This window comes from Macaca mulatta, chromosome 15, assembly GCF_049350105.2.
Source record: "Macaca mulatta isolate MMU2019108-1 chromosome 15, T2T-MMU8v2.0, whole genome shotgun sequence".
Classification (NCBI taxonomy): Eukaryota; Metazoa; Chordata; class Mammalia; order Primates; family Cercopithecidae; genus Macaca; species Macaca mulatta.
Genome location: NC_133420.1, coordinates 22,417,582 through 22,436,831, shown reverse-complemented (window position 1 = coordinate 22,436,831; position 19,250 = coordinate 22,417,582). Strand labels below are relative to the sequence as shown.

Here is a 19,250-nt window from a genome sequence, read left to right as displayed (position 1 = left end):
GAGGCAGAGCTTGTAGTGAGCCGAGATCACGCCACAACACTCCAGCCTGGGTGACAGAGTGAGACTCCATCTCAAAAAAAAAAAAAAAAAAAAAAAAAAAAGGTGATGCCCTCAACTAGGTTTCAGACAGTGATTCTTAGGCTTTAGTATGCATGAGAATTACCTGGTTAGCTTTTTAAAAATTCCATTTCCCAAGTCTTACTTCTAGAGAAGAAGTCAAGTTTTAGAAAGAAAAAGAGTATTATCATTGGAGTGTGTGTGACTTGAAAAAAGTAATGCTGTATTTTACTGGATTGGTTTATCAGTGTATCAATTAGGATTAAGTTTGTTGCACACAGCAGAGAAAACTCAAATAATAAAGTAGTACCTCCTTATCCATGGTTTCACCTTCCATGGCTTCAGTTACCCACGGGCAAACTTGGTACAAAAATATTAAATAGAAAATTCCAGAAATAATTCATAAGTTTTAAATTGTGTGCCATTCTGAGTAATGTGATGAAATCTCACACAGTTTCACTTATCGCATCCAGGATATGAATCATTTCTTAGTTCAGTGTATCCATATATACACTACCTATTAGTCACTGCTTATCAGATCAAAAAAGCATGGAATATATAGGATTTGGTACGATCCTCAGCTTCAGGCATCGACTGGAGGCCATTGCATAAGTGGAGGAGGAACTTTCATATGAGCTTATGAAAGAAGTTGAACAAATATCACCTCTTTAGCAAGCTTTCTGGGAGATTCTGAGATAGGTGGTTGGCATATGCGAAATGCTAGATTAAGAAGTGAATTGATAGGCTGGATACGGTGGCTCACGCCTGTAATCCCAGCACTTTGGGAGGCCAAGGTGGGTGCATCACCTGAGATTGGGAGTTCGAGACCAGTCTGATCAACATGGAGATAAAATTCTTTAAAGTTGATTAAAAAGTCATAGCTGTGCTACTGTTTTTAAAGTGCTTAATTTTGTTTTTGATAGCTACAACACAGGATAACCTTGATGATAAGCTAAGGAAGTTTGAAATTCGTGACATGATGGGATTAACAGATGATAGGGACATATCAGAAACAGTGAGTGAGACCTGGAGTACAGACGTCTTGGGGAGTGACTTTGACCCTAATATTGATGAAGATCGCTTGCAAGAAATTGCAGGTAACTGCCATTTAATGTCTCTGAAATATCACGGTTTAGTTATTCAGATCCACTGACCTTTCATGAGAGGGACCACCAGTGCCCTGACAAACCTTGTGTGTGTTAGCACCATCCGGGAAATTGTTATAACTGTATGGAACAAGACATTTGGGTACTTTTTTCTTTACTTAAATATAAGCAGTGTTTTTCCTTTCTACATTTAATCCCACCCCTTACCCATCCTCCTCCCCGCTGCCCCCTCCCCCCCAAAAAAACCAAGAAAAACCAGTGTTTTGAATTAGCTTCTGGTCAAGTGTTGTTTCCAGGGCATAGTATACGTTCTTAGTTTGTCTCTGATTAGTATATTATCCATTTGAAACCAAACACCTAACCTTAAGATGAAAATTCTTATAGATTATAGCCATAAAATCCTTTACAATAATATGATACTGCTGTTCTCTAAAAAAATGAATTCACTTCTGGAAGGGTTAATTCAGTTCCAAAGGGTAACCAGGTTTTTATTTTTCTTCTTTTTAAATTTTTATTTATTTTTAATAGAGACAGGATTTCGCTTTGTTACCCAGCTGGTCTTGAACTAGTGAGCTCAAGCGATCCTCCTGCCCTTTTTTTTTTTTTTATGTGGAATTTATTCAGGTGGTATGTACATACACTAAAATTCACTCTTTTTTGGATACTGTTTTATGAGTTCTGAAAGATATATAGTCTTGTAACCCTTATCTTCATTTTGTTTTTAAATCATGGAAAACTTATTTATATATTTATTTATTTTTCTTCAACTTTTATTTTAGGTTCAGGGGGTACATGTGCAGATTTGTTACGTGGGAAATTGTTACAGCAAATTGTATGTTGCTGGAGTTTGGTGCACAAATGATTTTGCCACCCAGGTAGTGAGCATAGTAACCAATAAGTTTTTGTGTGTTTTTTTTTTTTTTAATTTGAGATGGAGTCTCACTGTGTCGCCCAGGCTGGAGTGCAGTGGTGCGATCTCAGCTCACTTCAACCTCTGCCTCCCTGGTGCAAGTGATTCTCCTGCCTCAGCCTCCCGAGTAGCTGGGACTACAGGTGCCCACCACTACACCCAGCTAATTTTTGTATTTTTAGTGGAGACGGGGTTTCACCATATTGGCCAGCCTGGTCTCGAACTCCTGACCTCAAGTGATCCACCTGCCTTGGCCTCCCAGAGTGCTGGGATTACGGTCATGAGCCATTGCTCCCGACCTAAATCGTGGAACATTTTAAACAAATACAAGAGACGATGGTATCATGAACCCAGTGTATCCATCACTCAGCTTCAGGAGTTAGACACACATGGCTAGCTTTGTTTCATCTGTTCTCTTACCCACTACCCTCTTCTCTCCCCTCATTATGTTTAGGCAGGTTCCAGACATTATTTTATTTGTAATTATTTTATGATATATCTTTAAAAGGTAACTTTTATTGGTAACTTTTTTGCATTTTTTTTCATGCCCTGAAGTAGAATTGTTCTTTTATTAGGTTTAATCAAAAGTAGTGAAGACTTTTGAACTTGAGTATTTTTAACACAGACGTATAATAAGGTTTAATACTTTCAATTTGTATTTTTAAGTGGTGTAAATAGATGTCTTAGTTGGTTTTGCATTACTTTGTTCCAGATGCCAAAGTAGTATTGTTCTTGGCAGTTAGCTGTGTTTGCGCAGTAAGTTGTATTTGCAGTTAAGTGAGTGCTTTGAAGATGTGTATTTTCCTGTGAATATATTTTATTGCTCTGAATAGTGACTAATATGCTGGAAGAAAAAACATATGGCCAGCCTAACATTCTGTGGTTAAACGCTCAATGTTTTTAATCCCTGTAGGGCTATAAATTTTAGAATAGTATTAAGGACCCCTGTAAAATTTGCTGAAAAATCAAAGCTAAAGCTGTTGAAATTACTTGACTGAATGATGTGTGTTTTCTCTGTGGAGAGTCAAAGGTGAACTGGAGGAAACTGGTGAAAAGGGTCTTGTGCCATTGTGACCAAAATAGGAACTTTGTATTTTTAGTGGTGTGCTTGATTGAAGTTATTCTTACCTTGACTTCTTTCTTGTAGGTAGAGAGGAGTTTGGTGTTTTTTTTTTTTTTTTTTTTTTTTTTGAGACAGAGTCCCAAAATGACACGGCCATTTTTATTTTTGAGACAGGGTCTCACTCCCATTGCCCAGGTTGGAGGGCAATGGCATGATCTCGGCTCACTGCAATCTCTGCACCCCCTGCAACCTCTGCCTCCCAGGTTCTTGTGCCTCAGCTTCCCAAGTAGCTGAGACTACAGGTGCATGCCACCACACCCGGCTAATTTTTGTATTTTTGGTAGAGATGGGGTTTCGCCACGTTGGCCAGGCTGGTCTTGAACTCCTGGCCTCAAGTGATCTGCCTGCCTCAGCCTTCCAAAGTGCTGGGATTACAGGTGTGAGCCACCATGCCCAGCCAAGAGATTTTGTTAGCTTATGTTTGGCTTTTCTCCACTATCACTGCACTTTCCAACAGGATCTTTGTTAACCCTTTGCTTCCCACTGGTTATACAGGTGCTGCAGCAGAGAACATGTTAGGCAGTTTGCTGTGCCTCCCAGGTTCAGGGTCAGTGCTTCTTGACCCCTGCACTGGTTCTACCATATCAGAGACAACAAGTGAAGCTTGGAGTGTAGAGGTATTGCCAAGTGACTCAGGTTAGTATGCTGTCATTGTTTGCTTTTTCATTTACACAGAAGTTTTAATTAAATACAAGGTATCCCAACTTCTGTATTACATATATTTTGTCAAATATACTTTATTTTTTTTAAATGGAGACGGAGTCTTGGTCTGTCACCCAGGCTGGAGTGCAGTGGCGTGATCCCAACTTACTGCAACCTCTGCCTTCTGGGTTCAAGTGATCTTCTCACCTCAGCTTCCTGAGTAGCTGGGATTACAGACGTGCCCCACCATGCATGTATTTTTGTATTTTTAGAGAGACGGGGTTTCACCATGTTGGCCAGGCTGGTCTCGAACTCCTGACCTCAGGTGATCTGCCCACCTCGGCCTCCCGAAGTGCTGGAATTACAGGCATGAGCCACTGCGCCTGGCCAATTATACATTTGACAAAGGTGAGGTGATCACATTGCTAAGAATGTCATATGGAAAATTAGTTTAGGGCATTTTCTGTCCATTAAGGGAAAATGCTCTGCTGGATAGCATAGACTGTGATGGCAGGTGCTTTCTGACTCTGCGTTCAGTTATTTTGAAAGCAATTTTCTGTAGCTTATCAGAGTTCCGTGTGAGTTATTGAATTTAGTATCTCCCACAAACTCATGACAGGATAAGAGTAGCAACACAGTTCAAACTGAGTGCTTGCCTGGTAAACACGTTTAGATTTATCACAGGGAAGAACTTGACTCTCTAAAACATGTTTAATGTGTTTTTGAAATACGTTGAAATTGAGACTCTGTAATCCTGAGGATTTTTTGTGCAGGCTATTATAAATGTATATAAAGTGTTCTGTACTTTGTCTTTTCATATGCATTGCATTTTTTTCTGATTATGAAGACACATTTTTGCCTTCAACTAAATGTCAACTACCAGAATGTAAATATAAGTTAACCATGTATCTGCATTGCATTCTGTTGATTTACTTGGTTCGATAATTGTTAAGTGATCATGATATGTGTTTTATAATGTCTTTTTCTTTCTTTTTTTTTTTTGAGACAGAGTCTCGCTCTGTCGCCCAGGCTGGAGTGCAATGGTGCAATCACAGCTCACTGCAACCTCCGCCTCCTGGGTTCAAGTAATTCTCTTGCCTCAGCCTCCCAAGTAGCTGGGATTACAGGCACCTGCCACCACTCCCAGCTGATTTTTGCATTTTTAGTAGAGATGGTATTTCACCATGTTGGCCATGCTGGTCTCGAACTCCTGACCTCAGGTGATCTGCCTTCCTCGACCTCCCAAAGTGCTGAGATTACAGGCGTGAGCCACTACGACTAGCCTGTTTTATAATGTTAAAGCATTCAGATATGCTAGCCTTGTTTGAAGACCAGTTGGGGACAATAGGATTAGCTCACCAGCTGTTGAGTATTCATAGGAGTTACTTTTTAGGAAGTGGTTGATTTAATACCAAGCTATTCCATACTCTCTTGTCCAGTTCACGTGTTAACCAATAGCATACTCTGTGACATTAGTGATCTAGAAACCACGTTTTCATCTGGGCACAATGAACTGGCTTATATTGGGATGAAAATCACAACTTTGACTTCTTTAACACTTAATCTAACTAGCATTGTTAACTATCCCAGACTTAGACATATATTTGCACTGATTTCATTCATGCCCTGGTAGCTTTGTTTATCTGAGTCACAAAAGCTCAAATTGTGGTGTGCTAACAGAATCACAAATGTAACACACCTCTTATCTTCTATTTAGAGGCCCCAGACCTAAAGCAGGAGGAGCGTCTACAAGAACTGGAGAGCTGTTCTGGACTGGGTAGCACATCTGATGATACGGATGTCAGGGAGGTCAGTTCCCGCCCCAGCACACCAGGCCTCAGTGTTGTGTCCGGTATGTCTGTCTTGTTTTAAGGAGTAGGGATTTGAAGGTGTTCACCCCTATCCCCTCCCATTTATAAAGTTGATACAAAGAGATATGTTTTATTTAAGAGCTGAGTAATTTCCAGGAAACAAACTTATTTCCGTTGCACCTGAAATCTTTGAGAACTTAATGTGTGGCTTTATGGAGCCTGTTGAAGTAATTGGCAGACAGTCTCTCTACAACTGTTTCTGTTCTTAGTAGCCTGTCCTACTTTAGAATTGTATGATTCTGATTATGTTGTGTAAAGCAAGGTAAGTATATTTAAGCAGTAGTACCATAAAGGGTATAATACTAAACTCACATGTATAGAACTGTGACACAAAATTCAAGAATGTTTCAGTTTCTCCAAATTTCATATACTTTTTGTGTGGTTATTTTGTTCTTCTTCCTGTTTATTTTTTACTATTGTTTTTTAAAGGCATAAGTGCAACCTCTGAGGATATTCCCAATAAGATTGAAGACTTGAGATCTGAGTGCAGCTCTGATTTTGGGGGTAAAGATTCTGTCACTAGTCCAGACATGGATGAAATAACTCATGGTAAGAGGGGGAAATAAGAATGACTTAAAAAATGACCACATTCATGGTTGAAACTGGCATTGTGACAAATTGCTGGTGACTGCATCTATTGGTATAGCACTTTGGGACATACTTTGTCAATATCTATTTAAGGCCTTAAATGTTCACATTCTAAATTTAGTCAGGTTAGTTCCACTTCTAGGTATCAGTCATAATGAAAAAATTCCATATATAGAGAAAGTCCTTGGCACAAAGATGTTCTTTATAACGTTTTGTGTTGGCAGAAAATTAGAAATAACTTAAAAATTGAAGAAAATGGAATGGCTAAATAATTTTGATATAACCGCGTATTAGAATTTATGTAGCTATTTTAAAATGCATTAAGGAATATGAAATGACTTAGAGAAAAACCTAGAACATACTACATGGAATTTATTTTGTAGAATTTTACATACAAAATAATAAAACTTTTTTTTTTTTTTTGAGACAGAGTCTTTTGCTGTCACCCAGGCTGAAGTGCAGTGGCACGATCTCGGCTCACTGCACCTCTGCCTTCTGGGTCTCCTAGGTTCAAGCTATCCTCCTGCCTCAGCCTCCCCAGTAGCTTGGATCACAGGCACCCACCAGTACACCCAGCTAATTTTTGTATTTTTAGTAGAGACGGGTTTCACCACATTGGCCAGGTTGGTCTTGAACTCCTGACCTCATGATCCACTCGCCTGAGCCTCCCAAACTGCTGGGAGTACAGGCGTGAGCCACCACGCCTGGCCAGTAAAACATTTTTTAAAAACCTATGCATGAAGTAAGTACTGGAAATACCAAAATGCTAGCAGTGGTTTTATATATTGGATGGTAGGTTTTGAGGTACCTTTTCTTTTCTTTTTTTTTTTGAAACAGAGTTTTGCTGTTGTTGCCCAGGCTGGAGTGCAATGGCGCAATCTCAGCTCACCGCAACCTCTGTCTCCCGAGTTCAAATGATTCTCCTGCATCAGTCTCCTGAGTTGTTGGGATTACAGGCATGCACCACCACGCCCGGCTAATTTTGTATTTTTAGTAGAGACGGGGTTTTGCCATGTTAGTCAGTCTGGTCTCGGACTCCCAACCTCAAGTGATCTGCCTGCCTTAGCCTCCCAAAGTGCTGGGATTACAGGCGTGAGCCACTAGGCCCAGCGAGGTACTTTTTCTATTTTTACAATTTTTTTTGTTCTAAACCAGGGTTTTTTAACCTTAACACTATTGACATTTTGGGCTGGGAAATTCTTTGTTGTGGGGGCCTGTCCTGTGCATTTTAGGATGTTTAAGCATCTCTGGCCCCTACCCATAGCATATACCCTATACCCCCTGGGGTTGCAGCAACCAAAAATGTCTCCAGACTTTGCCAAATGATCTCTTGGGGGGTAAGATAGCCACAAATCAAGAACCACTGTTCTAAACCAGCAGTCTCAAAGTATGGTCTCCATGGACCACTGAGGTCCTAAAACCCTTTGAGGGAGGAGGGTAGATGAAGTCATAACTGTTTTCAGAAAAATCAAAGTTATTGTCCATTTTCATTGTGTCAACATTTGTACTTATGATGCATAGGCAAAGTGGATAAAATTTGCTGGGGCCCTAGCAGGATGCAAGGGCACCACATTGTATTCTTCACTCACAGTTAAAAAAAAAAAAAAAAAAAGTTTTACTTAGGAATGTCTTTGATGAAGGAATAAAAATTACTTAATCACATCTCAACCCTTGAGTATACACCTTTTTAATATTCTGTGTGAAGAAATGGGAAACACCCATATTGCATTTTTATCACATTCTGAGATATGATGAGATGTCTCAAGAAGCACTTATGTGATTATTTGAGTTGTTAGCTGAACTAGCCAATGTTTCCACTTATTTTTATTTGATTTTTCATGAAATATCATTTTTACTTGAAAGAATGACAGAATAACTGGATTTCTTAGGAATATGTAGTTGGGTATTTGGCAGACATCTCAAAAATTAACAGAGTATGACCAGGCACGTTGGCTCACACCTGTAATCACAGCACTTTTGGAGGCTGAGGCTGGAGGATTCCTTGATCCCAGAAGTTCAACACCATCCTGGGCAACATAGTGAGACCCCGTCTGTACAAAAATAAAAAAATAAAAAATTAGCCAGATGTGGTGGCGCATGCCTGTGGTCCCATCTTTAAAGAAATAAAAAATTTTTAAAAATTAACAAAATGATCCTGTTACGTAAAGACAAGCAACTAATAGAGTTTGTTGCCAGTGATGAAATTCAAACTTTCAGACAAAAATTAGAATTTTGGAAACGTGTGTCTACCTGCATGAGTTTGACAACTTCCTGTTGTTTTTAAAGACTTTTCTGGTGAGATTTGTGGTGATATGAAAAAATGTGAATTTAACAGAGGACAAAAAGTTCATTGATTTGGTTTCAAATTCTACCTTGTAGCTATCCTTTAAAAAACTTTACTTCTCAAGATGTGGTAGAGTAGCAAAGAATAATATCCACAATTTTCTGAAAAGGCTACTAACATATTGTTCCTCTTCCAACTACATGTCCGTGTGAGGCCAGATTTTCTTTATATACTTCAGCCAAAACAACATTTTCAGCACATTGAAGCAGAAGCAGACATGAGAATCCAGCTGTGTTCTAAGCTGTACATTAAAGATACTTGCAAAAAATGTTGAAGTGTCATTCTTTTCATTTTTTATTTTGGAAAATAATAGTTATTTTTAATTTTTTTTAAAAAAGGCTTTTTTGTGTTACCATTAAATTTTTTTCTTTTTTTAAAAAAATGGGGCTGGGCACAGTGGCTCATGCCTGTAATCTCAGCACTTTGGGAGGCCGAGGCAGGCGGATCACGAGGTCAGGAGATCAAGACCATCCTGGCCAACATGGTGAAACCCCGTCTCTACTACAAATACAAAAAATTAGCCGGGTGTCGTGGCGTGTGCCTGTAATGCCATCTGCTCGGCAGGCTGAGGCAGGAGAATCGCTTGACCCAAGAGGTGGAGGTTGCAGTGAACCGAGATCACACCACTGCACTCCAGCCTGGCGACAGAGCGAGACTTTGTCTCAAAAAAACAAAAAAAATGGACAGCCTCCCAAACCAGAGTCGGTTCAGAGAGACTCCCATGTATTACCATTTAATGGGTATGTTTAAATGAATTAATAAATATTAAAACCTCAGTTTTAATTTCTAATATAGAATTTCAATAGATATAACCACTATAAACAAAAGCTCTTAGGGTCAGTAATTTTTTAAGTTGTAAAGATGTCTTGGCCAGGCATGGTAGCTCGTGCCTGTAATCCCAGCACTTTGAGAGGCGGAGGCAGGAGGAGTGCTTGAGCCTACGAGTTCAAGACCAGCCTGGGCAACATGGTGAGACCCTGTCTCTACAAAAAATAACGTAAAAATTAGCTGGGTATGGTGCTGTAGGCCTGTGCTCACAGCTATTTGGGAGGCTAAGGCAAGAGGATCACTGAAACCCAAGAGGTTGAGGCTGCAGTGAGCTGTTTGCACTACTGCACTCCAACCAGGGTGACAGAGTGAGACCCTGTCTCTAAAAAAAAAAAAAAAAAAAAAAAAGTCCTGAGACCAAAATTTGAGAACTGCTGTTTTAGGCTATCTTTTATAATGATCTACCTATAGAACAAAAGTAAAAATCAAAAGGCATAATAGTACTCTCATTCATTATGGAAAGATAGCTTCAGACAAAAAAAAAATAGCTTCAGACTAAAAACATTTAGATTAATAGTTTCTTTTTTATGTTTGAAATTTCCATCCTCCACATACTTCTCTGTTTTAAAGTTATTTGCTGAGAGCAGTGTTAGAACTTCAAGATTTACAACCTTTTATTTATACCCTGTCTGTACATAGTATTACCGCTATGTTTATATTTTATTTATTTTTTAATTTTTAGTTCTTGTAAATTTTTGTAGAGTCAAGGTCTCACCATCTTGCCCAGACTGGTCTTGAACTCCTGGGCTCAAGTGGTCCTCCCTCCTTGGCCTCCCAAAGCACTGGGATTATAGGCATGAGCCCCTACACCTGGCCTTCCCCCTGTGTTTTCAGGTGAGGGGAAGGCGAGGCTCGGGGAAGCTGTGACATTCAGGTCTTCTGGCTTTGTTCTCTTTGCATGAACCATACTAGCATTTGGCCATTAGAAGTAAAGATGCCAGACCAGTTAAATGTAAAGAAAATCTGTGTATGAAGATACTAATAAAAACAGAAAATAAATTGAAAGTAATCATTATTTGATTTTTTTTTCCTCATATGCCTCTCAAGTTCTAATGGATCAAAAAAGGAACCATCAGAGAATACTTAGAACCCTTTAAACTGTGTTGAGACCATTTGTCCTAAGTTGTGGCTTGGTCTCACTGTTTCCTTCCTGTTTTAGGTGCCCACCAGCTGACCTCTCCTCCTTCTCAGTCAGAGTCTCTGCTGGCCATGTTTGATCCACTGTCTTCACATGAAGGTAAACCAGTGAAATGAACTTTTTCACTCATGTCATAGACAGGAGGAGGAAACCAAACCCCCTTGTTAATGCCTTTGTTAGAGAAGTTGTGTCTCAGTTACAAAACTTTTTTTTTTTCCCTGTGTTGCAGGGGCTTCTGCTGTGGTAAGGCCAAAGGTTCACTATGCTAGGCCATCGCATCCACCACCAGATCCCCCAATCCTGGAAGGAGCTGTGGGAGGAAATGAGGCCAGGTTGCCAAACTTTGGTTCCCATGTGTTAACTCCAGCTGAATTGGAGGCATTCAAGCAAAGGCATTCTTACCCTGAGAGACTAGTTCGAAGCAGGAGCTCTGATATAGTATCTTCTGTGCGGAGACCCATGAGTGACCCCAGCTGGAACCGGCGTCCAGGAAATGAAGAGCGAGAACTCCCTCCAGCTGCAGTCATTGGTGCTACTTCTTTGGTGGCTGCACCTCATTCATCATCTTCATCCCCGAGTAAGGACTCCTCAAGAGGAGAGGTATGGGACATAGGCCGTGAAGAATTGTGTTCTGCCTGCCTGGTTCTCTTGATGTCTGAAATTAACATGGAATATATAAATGTAGGATTACAGATAGAGAGTAGTGGCGATTAAAGATGATTTGTCAATCTAGTGTGCCCACAACCATAACCATTGGAAACCTATACAACTTTCGTTTTATAGTGATACTATCTTGCATTTTTGTGTCACTTTTAGCTTCTCTCCAAGCAATTTTGTATCTGATTTTATTTAAGCCTTACAATATTCCTCTGAGATGTTAGATGAGGTTTTTTTTTTTTGGTTTGTTTGTTTTTTTTTTGTTGTTGTTGTTGGTTTGTTTGTTTGTTTGTTTTTTTTTTGGTGAGATGGAGTCACACTCTGTCACCTAGGCTGGAGTACAGTGGCGCAATCTTGGCTCACTGCCACCTCCACCTCCCAGGTTCAAACGATTCCTCTACCTCAGCCTCCTGAGTAGGTGGGACTACAGGCATGCGCCACCATGCCTGGCTAAATTTTTGTATTTTAGTAGAGACAGGGTTTTACCATGTTGGCCAGGATGGTCTCGATGTCCTGACCTCATGATCTGCCAACCTCGGCCTCCCAAAATGCTGGGATTACAGGCAAGAGCCACCATGCCCAGCCCCATGACTATTTTTTATTTTAAACAACTATAAAGTTACAAACAAGTTGGAAGTACAATAAAAGAACCCTTCCTTCCCATTTGAGAGCAAGTTGGCAGCATGATGCTCCAGTACCCCTAAACACTTCAGTGTAGGTTTCCTGCAAACAAGCAGATTCTCCTACACCTCATGGTACAACCATCAACTTCAGCAGATGAACATTGATACATTACTACCAGCTACTTATGACACCCCATTCATGTGTCCCCAGTTGTCCCAGTAAAAAATTTTTTTTTTTTTTTTTTTTTTTTGAGACGGGGTCTCGCTCTGTCACCCAGGCTGGAGTGCAGTGGCCGGATCTCAGCTCACTGCAAGCTCCGCCTCCCGGGTTCACACCATTCTCCTGCCTCAGCCTCCCGAGTAGCTGGGACTACAGGCGTCCGCCACCTCGCCCGGCTAGTTTTTTGTATTTTTTAGTAGAGACGGGGTTTCACCGTGTTAGCCAGGATGGTCTCGATCTCCAGACCTTGTGATCCACCCGTCTTGGCCTCCCAAAGTGCTGGGATTACAGGCTTGAGCCACCGCGCCCGGCCCCCAGTAACATTTTTTATAGTAAGAAGATTCTATTCAGAATCACAGACTGCTTTTAATTGTCATGCCTTTTTAGTCTCCTTCAGTCTAGAACAGTTCCTCATTTTTTTCCTGACTCATATGACCTGTACACTCTTGAAATTTACAGGCCATTTGTTTTCTAGAATGTTCGTCAGGTTAGGTTTGTTTGATGTTTTCTTGTGATTAGACTGAGGTTATTAATCTTTGGCAGAAATATCACTGAAATGACAGTTTTTTTCATTGCACCTTGTCAGGTAGCACAGTTTTAATTTGTCCCATTTCTACAGTGTTCATTTGGAGAATTTGAGGAAATGTTGTCTACCAGGCTTTGCCACTGTAAAGTTACTCTTTTCCCTTTATAATTAATAAGTGTTTTCGGGGAGAGGGTACATAAAAAACATGTAACTATCCTGTTCTCCATCAAATTTTTAACTTACCTACTTATTATATCTATGGTCTTATGGTTTTCTGTCTTTTAAAAAAATTTGTATGTGTGCGTGTGTGTGTTTTGTTGTTTGTTTGTTTGTTTTAGATAGGGTCTTGTTCTATCACCCATGCTGGAGTGCAGTGGTGCCAACACTGCTCATTGCAGCCTTAACCTCCCAGGCTCAGGCAATCCTCCCACTTTGGCCTCCCAAGTAGCTGGGAGTATAGGCATGCACCACATGCCTGGCTAAATTTTTGTTTGTTTGTTTGTTTTTGTAGAGATGGGGACTGTGTTGCCCAGGTGCTTGTCTTGAACTCTTGGACTCAAGCAGTCCTCCCACCCCAGCCTCCCAAGTGTTGGGATTACAGGCATGAGCCACCCACAGTGCCTGGCCCAGTTTTCTGTCTTGGTTAGGGTTTGTCACTATTACTTATTTTGAAGCCCAGTTGTCCCTAATTAGGCCAGTGGGAGCCCCTTCAGGCTGGCTCCTGAGTTCTTTCAATGCACTGCTATTATTCTTTGAGCATATCTTTACTTTCTGGCAAAAGATGTTACAAGCGGATACTGTACTTTGTCCTAGTCAGCTCTTTCTTTAAGTACCCTTGTTTCTTTTAATGAAAAATGCAGGCCGGGCGTGGTGGCTCAAGCCTGTAATCCCAGCACTTTGGGAGGCCGAGACGGGTGGATCACGAGGTCAGGAGATCGAGACCATCCTGGCTAACACGGTGAAACCCCATCTCTACTAAAAAATACAAAAAGCTAGCCAGGTGAGGTGGTGGGCGGGCGCCTGTAGTCCCAGCTGCTCAGGAGGCTGAGGCAGGAGAATGGCGTGAACCCGGGAGGCAGAGCTTGCAGTGAGCTGAGATCCGGCCACTGCACTCCAGCCTGGGCAACAGAGCGAGACTCCGTCTCAAAAAAAAAAAAAAAAAAAAAAAAAGGAAAAATGCTTTTTTGGAAATTGAGATCTGGATACAGTGTTCATTTGCTGTAGGGGTGTTGCTGCTCCCAGGACTACTCAGTGAATAGAGCTAGGGAGTGTGTGTTACACATGTTTACCTGTGTATTTTAATTATCTACCTTTCTCCATAAATAAGACCATGAACTTACACTGACACACTCAATTTTAGTCCAAACACAACAGAGTTTGTTTCATCTTTCTTCCTTTCCAAATTTGTAACTCCTTTCTCCAACAGTGAGATATCTGCTTTCACTATTCTTCATGTGCATATTTATTCCATCACCTCCCCTGTATGTATTCAATTTCTCATCCCCACTGTTAAATTAACTTTTCCCTGGCACAGATGCCCTCATCTCTCTGCTGGGGTTCTGATAATTCTTTATCCCAGGTATATAGATGAAAAATGGAAATTAAGTGATTTGTCCATGGTCACACGATAGGCTTTTAAAGGGATTACAGTCCCTGTCCTTTGGCATGTTTTTTTTTGTTTGTTTTTGTTTTGTTTTGTGAGATAGAATCTCACTCTGTCGCCCAGGCTGGAGTGCAGTGGTGCGATCTCGGCTCACCATGACCTCTGCCTCCTGGGTTCAAGCAATTCTCCTGCCTCAGCCTCCCAAGTAGCTGGGATTACAGGCGAGCACCACCACACCTGGCTAATTTTTGTATTTTTAGTAGAGATGAGGTTTCACCATGTTGGCCAGACTGGTCTTGAGCTCCTGACCTCAGGTGATCCACCCACCTCGGCCTTCCAAAGTGCTGGGATTACAGGTGTGAGCCACTGTGCTCAGCCCCTTTGGCATGTTTTAATGATAACTTAGTATAATTTTGATCAAAACGTGAACTTTGAAGTTGCTTAGGTCTAGGTTTGAGTCTCAGCTGTGCCACATATAGGCTGTGTAGCTTTAAGGAAGAGATTGTTTTAGTCTCATATTTTTTTATCGATATAAAGGGCCTAATACAGGACCTATCTCTGAGGTTACTGTGAAGATTAAATGAGATGATACATGTCCTTACTATGCTCAGTATTTGGCACGTAGTACACACTTGGTTTTATTATTATTAATACTACTGCTACCATCTCTACTGCCCTTCTGGAGTTTATTTATACTGCATTTACTTATTTCGTAAGTATTTATTGAGTGCCCAGTCTACACCGGGCTCTTATTAAGGCTTCAGTTTATTAACAGTAATGAGTAGTGCCTACCCTCAAGCGGATGACAGTGGTGCTTAAAAGGTAAACTACCTTGCTCCAGTAGTCAACCTACATGGCAATAGGAGTTGTGCCTTAAGGCAAACAAGACTGGCTTTCTTATTTCACAAACTTACTTAAATCCTTTTTAGCCTGAGCAACATAGTAAGACCCCGTATCTACAAAATAAAAACAAAACATTAGCTGGGCATGGTGGTGTGGACACCTGTGGTCCTAGCTACTTGGGAGTCTGATATGTGGAGGATTGCTTGAGCCAGGGAAGTCGAGGCTGCAGTGAGCTGTTATTGTGCTACTGCACTCCAGCCTGGGCAACAGAATGAGATCCTGTCTCAAAACAAAAACAAACAAAAAGAAATCCTTTTCTTAGTAATTTATCCTGCTATTCAACTCCAAATAAAGCCTCCAACTTTTTCTACAGACTGAAGAACGCAAAGATAGCGATGATGAGAAATCAGACAGAAACAGACCTTGGTGGAGAAAACGTTTTGTTTCAGCCATGCCTAAAGGTAATTTTATAAAATATTAGAACGCTGTCTTAGCAATAAGAAGCAAAGCCCCAGAATCTCTTTCAGAGAGCCAATATCTCAATTCCTCTGTAAGACTTGCTGGGCCTAAGTTTCTAGCCACTTTGAGGGTGTAGAAAATGGTTCCACTCAGATGAATGCTAAGGCAGAGCTTTAGAAACGTTCTTGTTCTTTGCAGGAAGTGGTAGTGGGCGTAAATGGAAGTCATGCCTGTCAGTATTATTTAAATATCATATACCGTTGAAGTTAAACATATAGAGGACTTTTAACATATATATTGCTATTAATTATTGCAGGAAAATGGGACACTATTGATAATTAAACATTGAAAATTCATCCTTTACATTCCTGGAATAAGTTGAAGCTTTTTATGTCTATGTTCATTGAGAATGTTTATACTGTAAATATCAGTGAGTGTTTGTTTTGGAAGGTAGCTGTATAAAATTGTTTACTTTTTTGGTGAACAGCCCGGCATCATTTGAGTTGGCAAAAGCATCTCTTCCTGAAAGAAGAGATCATCCAGGAGTAAAGCTAGAAACTTCTTCCAAAGGCCTCTTCTCAGCACGGTGGCACTCAGGAACTCTGGGGAGAGCTGCTTTCACGCCATACTCAAGCGCTTGATGAGGAGGAGAGAATGAAGCTAGGAGTTTTGAATGTGTTGTTTTTGAGCAGAGGTTAAGAGTCAGTGGTTTTGATTTTAGTCCCAATGGATTCCTGTTAAATTATTCTTCCTATGACAGATGACTCCAAAGCAGATTCTGAAAGCTCCTTTAAAAACCTTCATTACTATTTTAAGGACAATTATCAGTCAACACTTGGAATTTCTTAGCTTTTAAACTTTTCAGCCTCCTTTCACTTAGAAATGTTGGCCCACCAGTTAACTTCCGAGTAGTGCAGTATGTTATATGTCACACTACTGACTTTATTTAATTTCCAGCTCCTATACCATTTAGAAAGAAAGAAAAACAAGAAAAAGACAAAGATGATCTGGGGCCTGACAGATTCTCAACACTCACAGGTTTGTAGACCCATGGACTTCCTGGCTCCTTCATTCCCAGAGCACATATTTCATAACACTTTTTCTTGGGTGCCATAAGCGTTGCCTTTTTAGAAGAGTGTGTCTGTGTGTACAGTGGGGAGTATGTTCTTCATAGCTCTGTGGTTTCCAGTTGGCAGCCACAGTAAACCTCAGTGTGCTCTTCCTGCAGACTGCCACCACCATCATCATCCTCATTATCATAACTCCGTTTATGATGAGGCCCCTGATCCTGAGCCTCTAGGCATACCCTACAACTCGACATCTAGTGGGATGATGACACACAGTGCCTTTTAGGAAAGTGTGGTGACAGTTTTAGTGCTGTGCATGCTGTATCTTTGGATCATTGATTGAATAGTTTTCTTTAACATTGATCGTAGAATTCTACATTTATTTTCATCTACAGTTTGTTCTTGATTATTCAGGATCACAGTGAAATTCTGTTTTACCTAATCATTTCCTTTTTTGTGATAAAGTGTTTGTTCAAACAATATCATAAATGCCAACCATTATAATGAAAGTTTTAAAAACTTTACTAATTTTTTACAGCTTGAACCATTTTAACATTGCCATCTGACCCAAGGAAAATACAGCTGGGGGTTGGGTTTTTACCTGATTAAGCGTTTGTATTTCTGCAGCTGCTTTTTGGCACATTATGAATGAGCACCTTAAAAGGAGAGTTTGAGAGTAGTGTTAATGACCAGCCTTGGGTTTGATAGCTGTGTATTGTTTCCAGTGGCTATAGAGCATCTTGAGCAAGTTTGTTCAACCCACGGACCGCAGACCACAGGCAGCCCAGGACAGCAGGACAGCTTTGATTGCGGCCCAACACAAATTCGTAAACTTTCTTAAAACAGTATGAGATTTGTGCAGGAACCCTTTTTTTGTTTGTTTGTTTTAGCTCATCAGCTATCATTAGTGTTAGCGTATTTTATGTGTGGCCCAAGACAATTCTCTTCTTCCAGTGTGGCCCAGGGAAGCCAAAAGATTGAACACCCCTGGTCTAGAGGGCAGTTCATTTCTCACCTCTTTTTTTTTTTCATTTTGAATTGTTTTTCTACTAAGTTAAAATGAAAAATTTTTTTCATTAAACAATTTTATTTAAAAATGAGATAGATAATAGGATAACATCCTCATCAAAGAGTTCAGCATTACAGGTAGAATCCCATTTTAATGCCTGTTACTCTAATGTTTAGTTCCATATATTTATATATATTTCCATATCCTAGCATGTAAGTCCTTGCTTTATTGGAAATGGTGATTTCCCCGGAAGAAAGGGTTTTGAACAGCAGGAGATGTGCTTACAGGCCACAGATCCCTGCTGAGAGCAGCCAAGCCTGTCCTGTTCAGTCAGGAAATACTTGTTGACCATGTGACTCATGCCAGGCACTGTGCTAAGTGTTGTGGGTATTAAGTCAAATCACACATGACTCTTCAGGACCTTCCAGTCTGATTGGGAAGAGTTGGAAAGACATTGTCCTTTTGGCAAAATATTTCTGTATCCTTACCACATGTTCCTAATATTAGAAGAACACCAGCATTTACAAAGTGAATTACTCTTAATGACATCTCATGTTTTTAAAATGTTGACTCAATAGTTTTGAAGAAGTTATAAATTATTGTTTGTTTGTTTGAAGGAGTTATATTTTATTTACCCTCTTTAGGCAATATATTTTTCTTGGTTCTTGATATTGGAAATAGATCAATAGATTGGATATAGAAGTCAAGTAGAGTAGAATAAGTCTTTTTCATAAAGTAATTCATTTTCTTTGGCTGTGATTCAAGCAGGTTAGTTTCCTTACTGGTCCAGAAATTTCTATCCAGTCCTTATTAATGACTCATTGAAAGTTATCATTAAACCAATATAAAGATGTTATAGGAGGAAATTTCCTAGTAGTCTGTTCATAATTCTGTGACCCTAACTACTATTCTTTTCCTGTTATCTCCTAATCTTTTCCCATATTTATACATGGCTTTTTCTTGACTGAATTAGATTATGCATGTGACTTTGTATTCTTTTTTTAACCAAGTTATTTTATAAAACCTCTCCCAATTTCTACTAGACATAGTTGGGTTTTAAATCATTTTTATTAGCTATAAAATAATCGCTCATGGTTTTACTGCAGTGTAAACGTTTTCTTACATTGGCTATTTAAATTGTTCCCAATTTTTTATTATGAAATTAGTACTCACAATGCATTTATATGTATTGCATTTTTTGTTTGTTTTAATTATTCTCTGGGGGTAAAATTTTTAAGAACAGTGTTAATAGATATAAAGATTATAAGCAACATTGTGGCTCTCACTGTGTTTAGCCATAGTGTAGTGTATTGTCCCTTTTTCAGACCTCTCAACAGCACTCAAAAGTAATAACCAACTGAGTAAGGTGGTGCATGCCTATTATCCCAGCTCTTTTTGGGAAGCCAAAGTGAGAGATTGCTGAAGGCCAGGAATTCGAGGTTACATTGAACTATGTGCCACTGCACTCCAGCCTGGGTGACAGAGCAAGACCTTGTTTCTATTTAAAAAAAAAAAAAAAAAAAAAGCAATAGCCAAAAAGGACTTCCCCTTCAAAACAAGATTCTGTAATGATAAATGCTTTATCAGTTTACATTTGGAGACAGATCAGATTTTATTAAGAATCTCTTATGAATTC

At 39.9% G+C, this 19,250-nt stretch overlaps 1 protein-coding gene across 41 annotated transcripts in view; it reads left to right on the top strand.

Annotated features, from left to right (window-relative positions):
- Nucleotides 1-19,250, top strand: part of GAPVD1 (GTPase activating protein and VPS9 domains 1) — a 111,167-nt gene that overhangs the window by 71,162 nt on the left and 20,755 nt on the right. For 16 of the 41 annotated variants that reach the window (XM_077968003.1, XM_077968002.1, XM_015116838.3 and 13 more), the window contains 8 exons: nt 981-1,154; nt 3,692-3,832; nt 5,556-5,690; nt 6,139-6,258; nt 10,629-10,706; nt 10,837-11,207; nt 15,453-15,540; nt 16,496-16,576. In XM_077968003.1, the coding sequence (XP_077824129.1) occupies nt 981-1,154; nt 3,692-3,832; nt 5,556-5,690; nt 6,139-6,258; nt 10,629-10,706; nt 10,837-11,207; nt 15,453-15,540; nt 16,496-16,576 (1,188 nt within the window). The remainder of the gene's footprint in view (nt 1-980; nt 1,155-3,691; nt 3,833-5,555; nt 5,691-6,138; nt 6,259-10,628; nt 10,707-10,836; nt 11,208-15,452; nt 15,541-16,495; nt 16,577-19,250) is intronic. The other 25 variants (XM_077968005.1, XM_077968004.1, XM_077967997.1 and 22 more) reach the window with 3 other exon arrangements.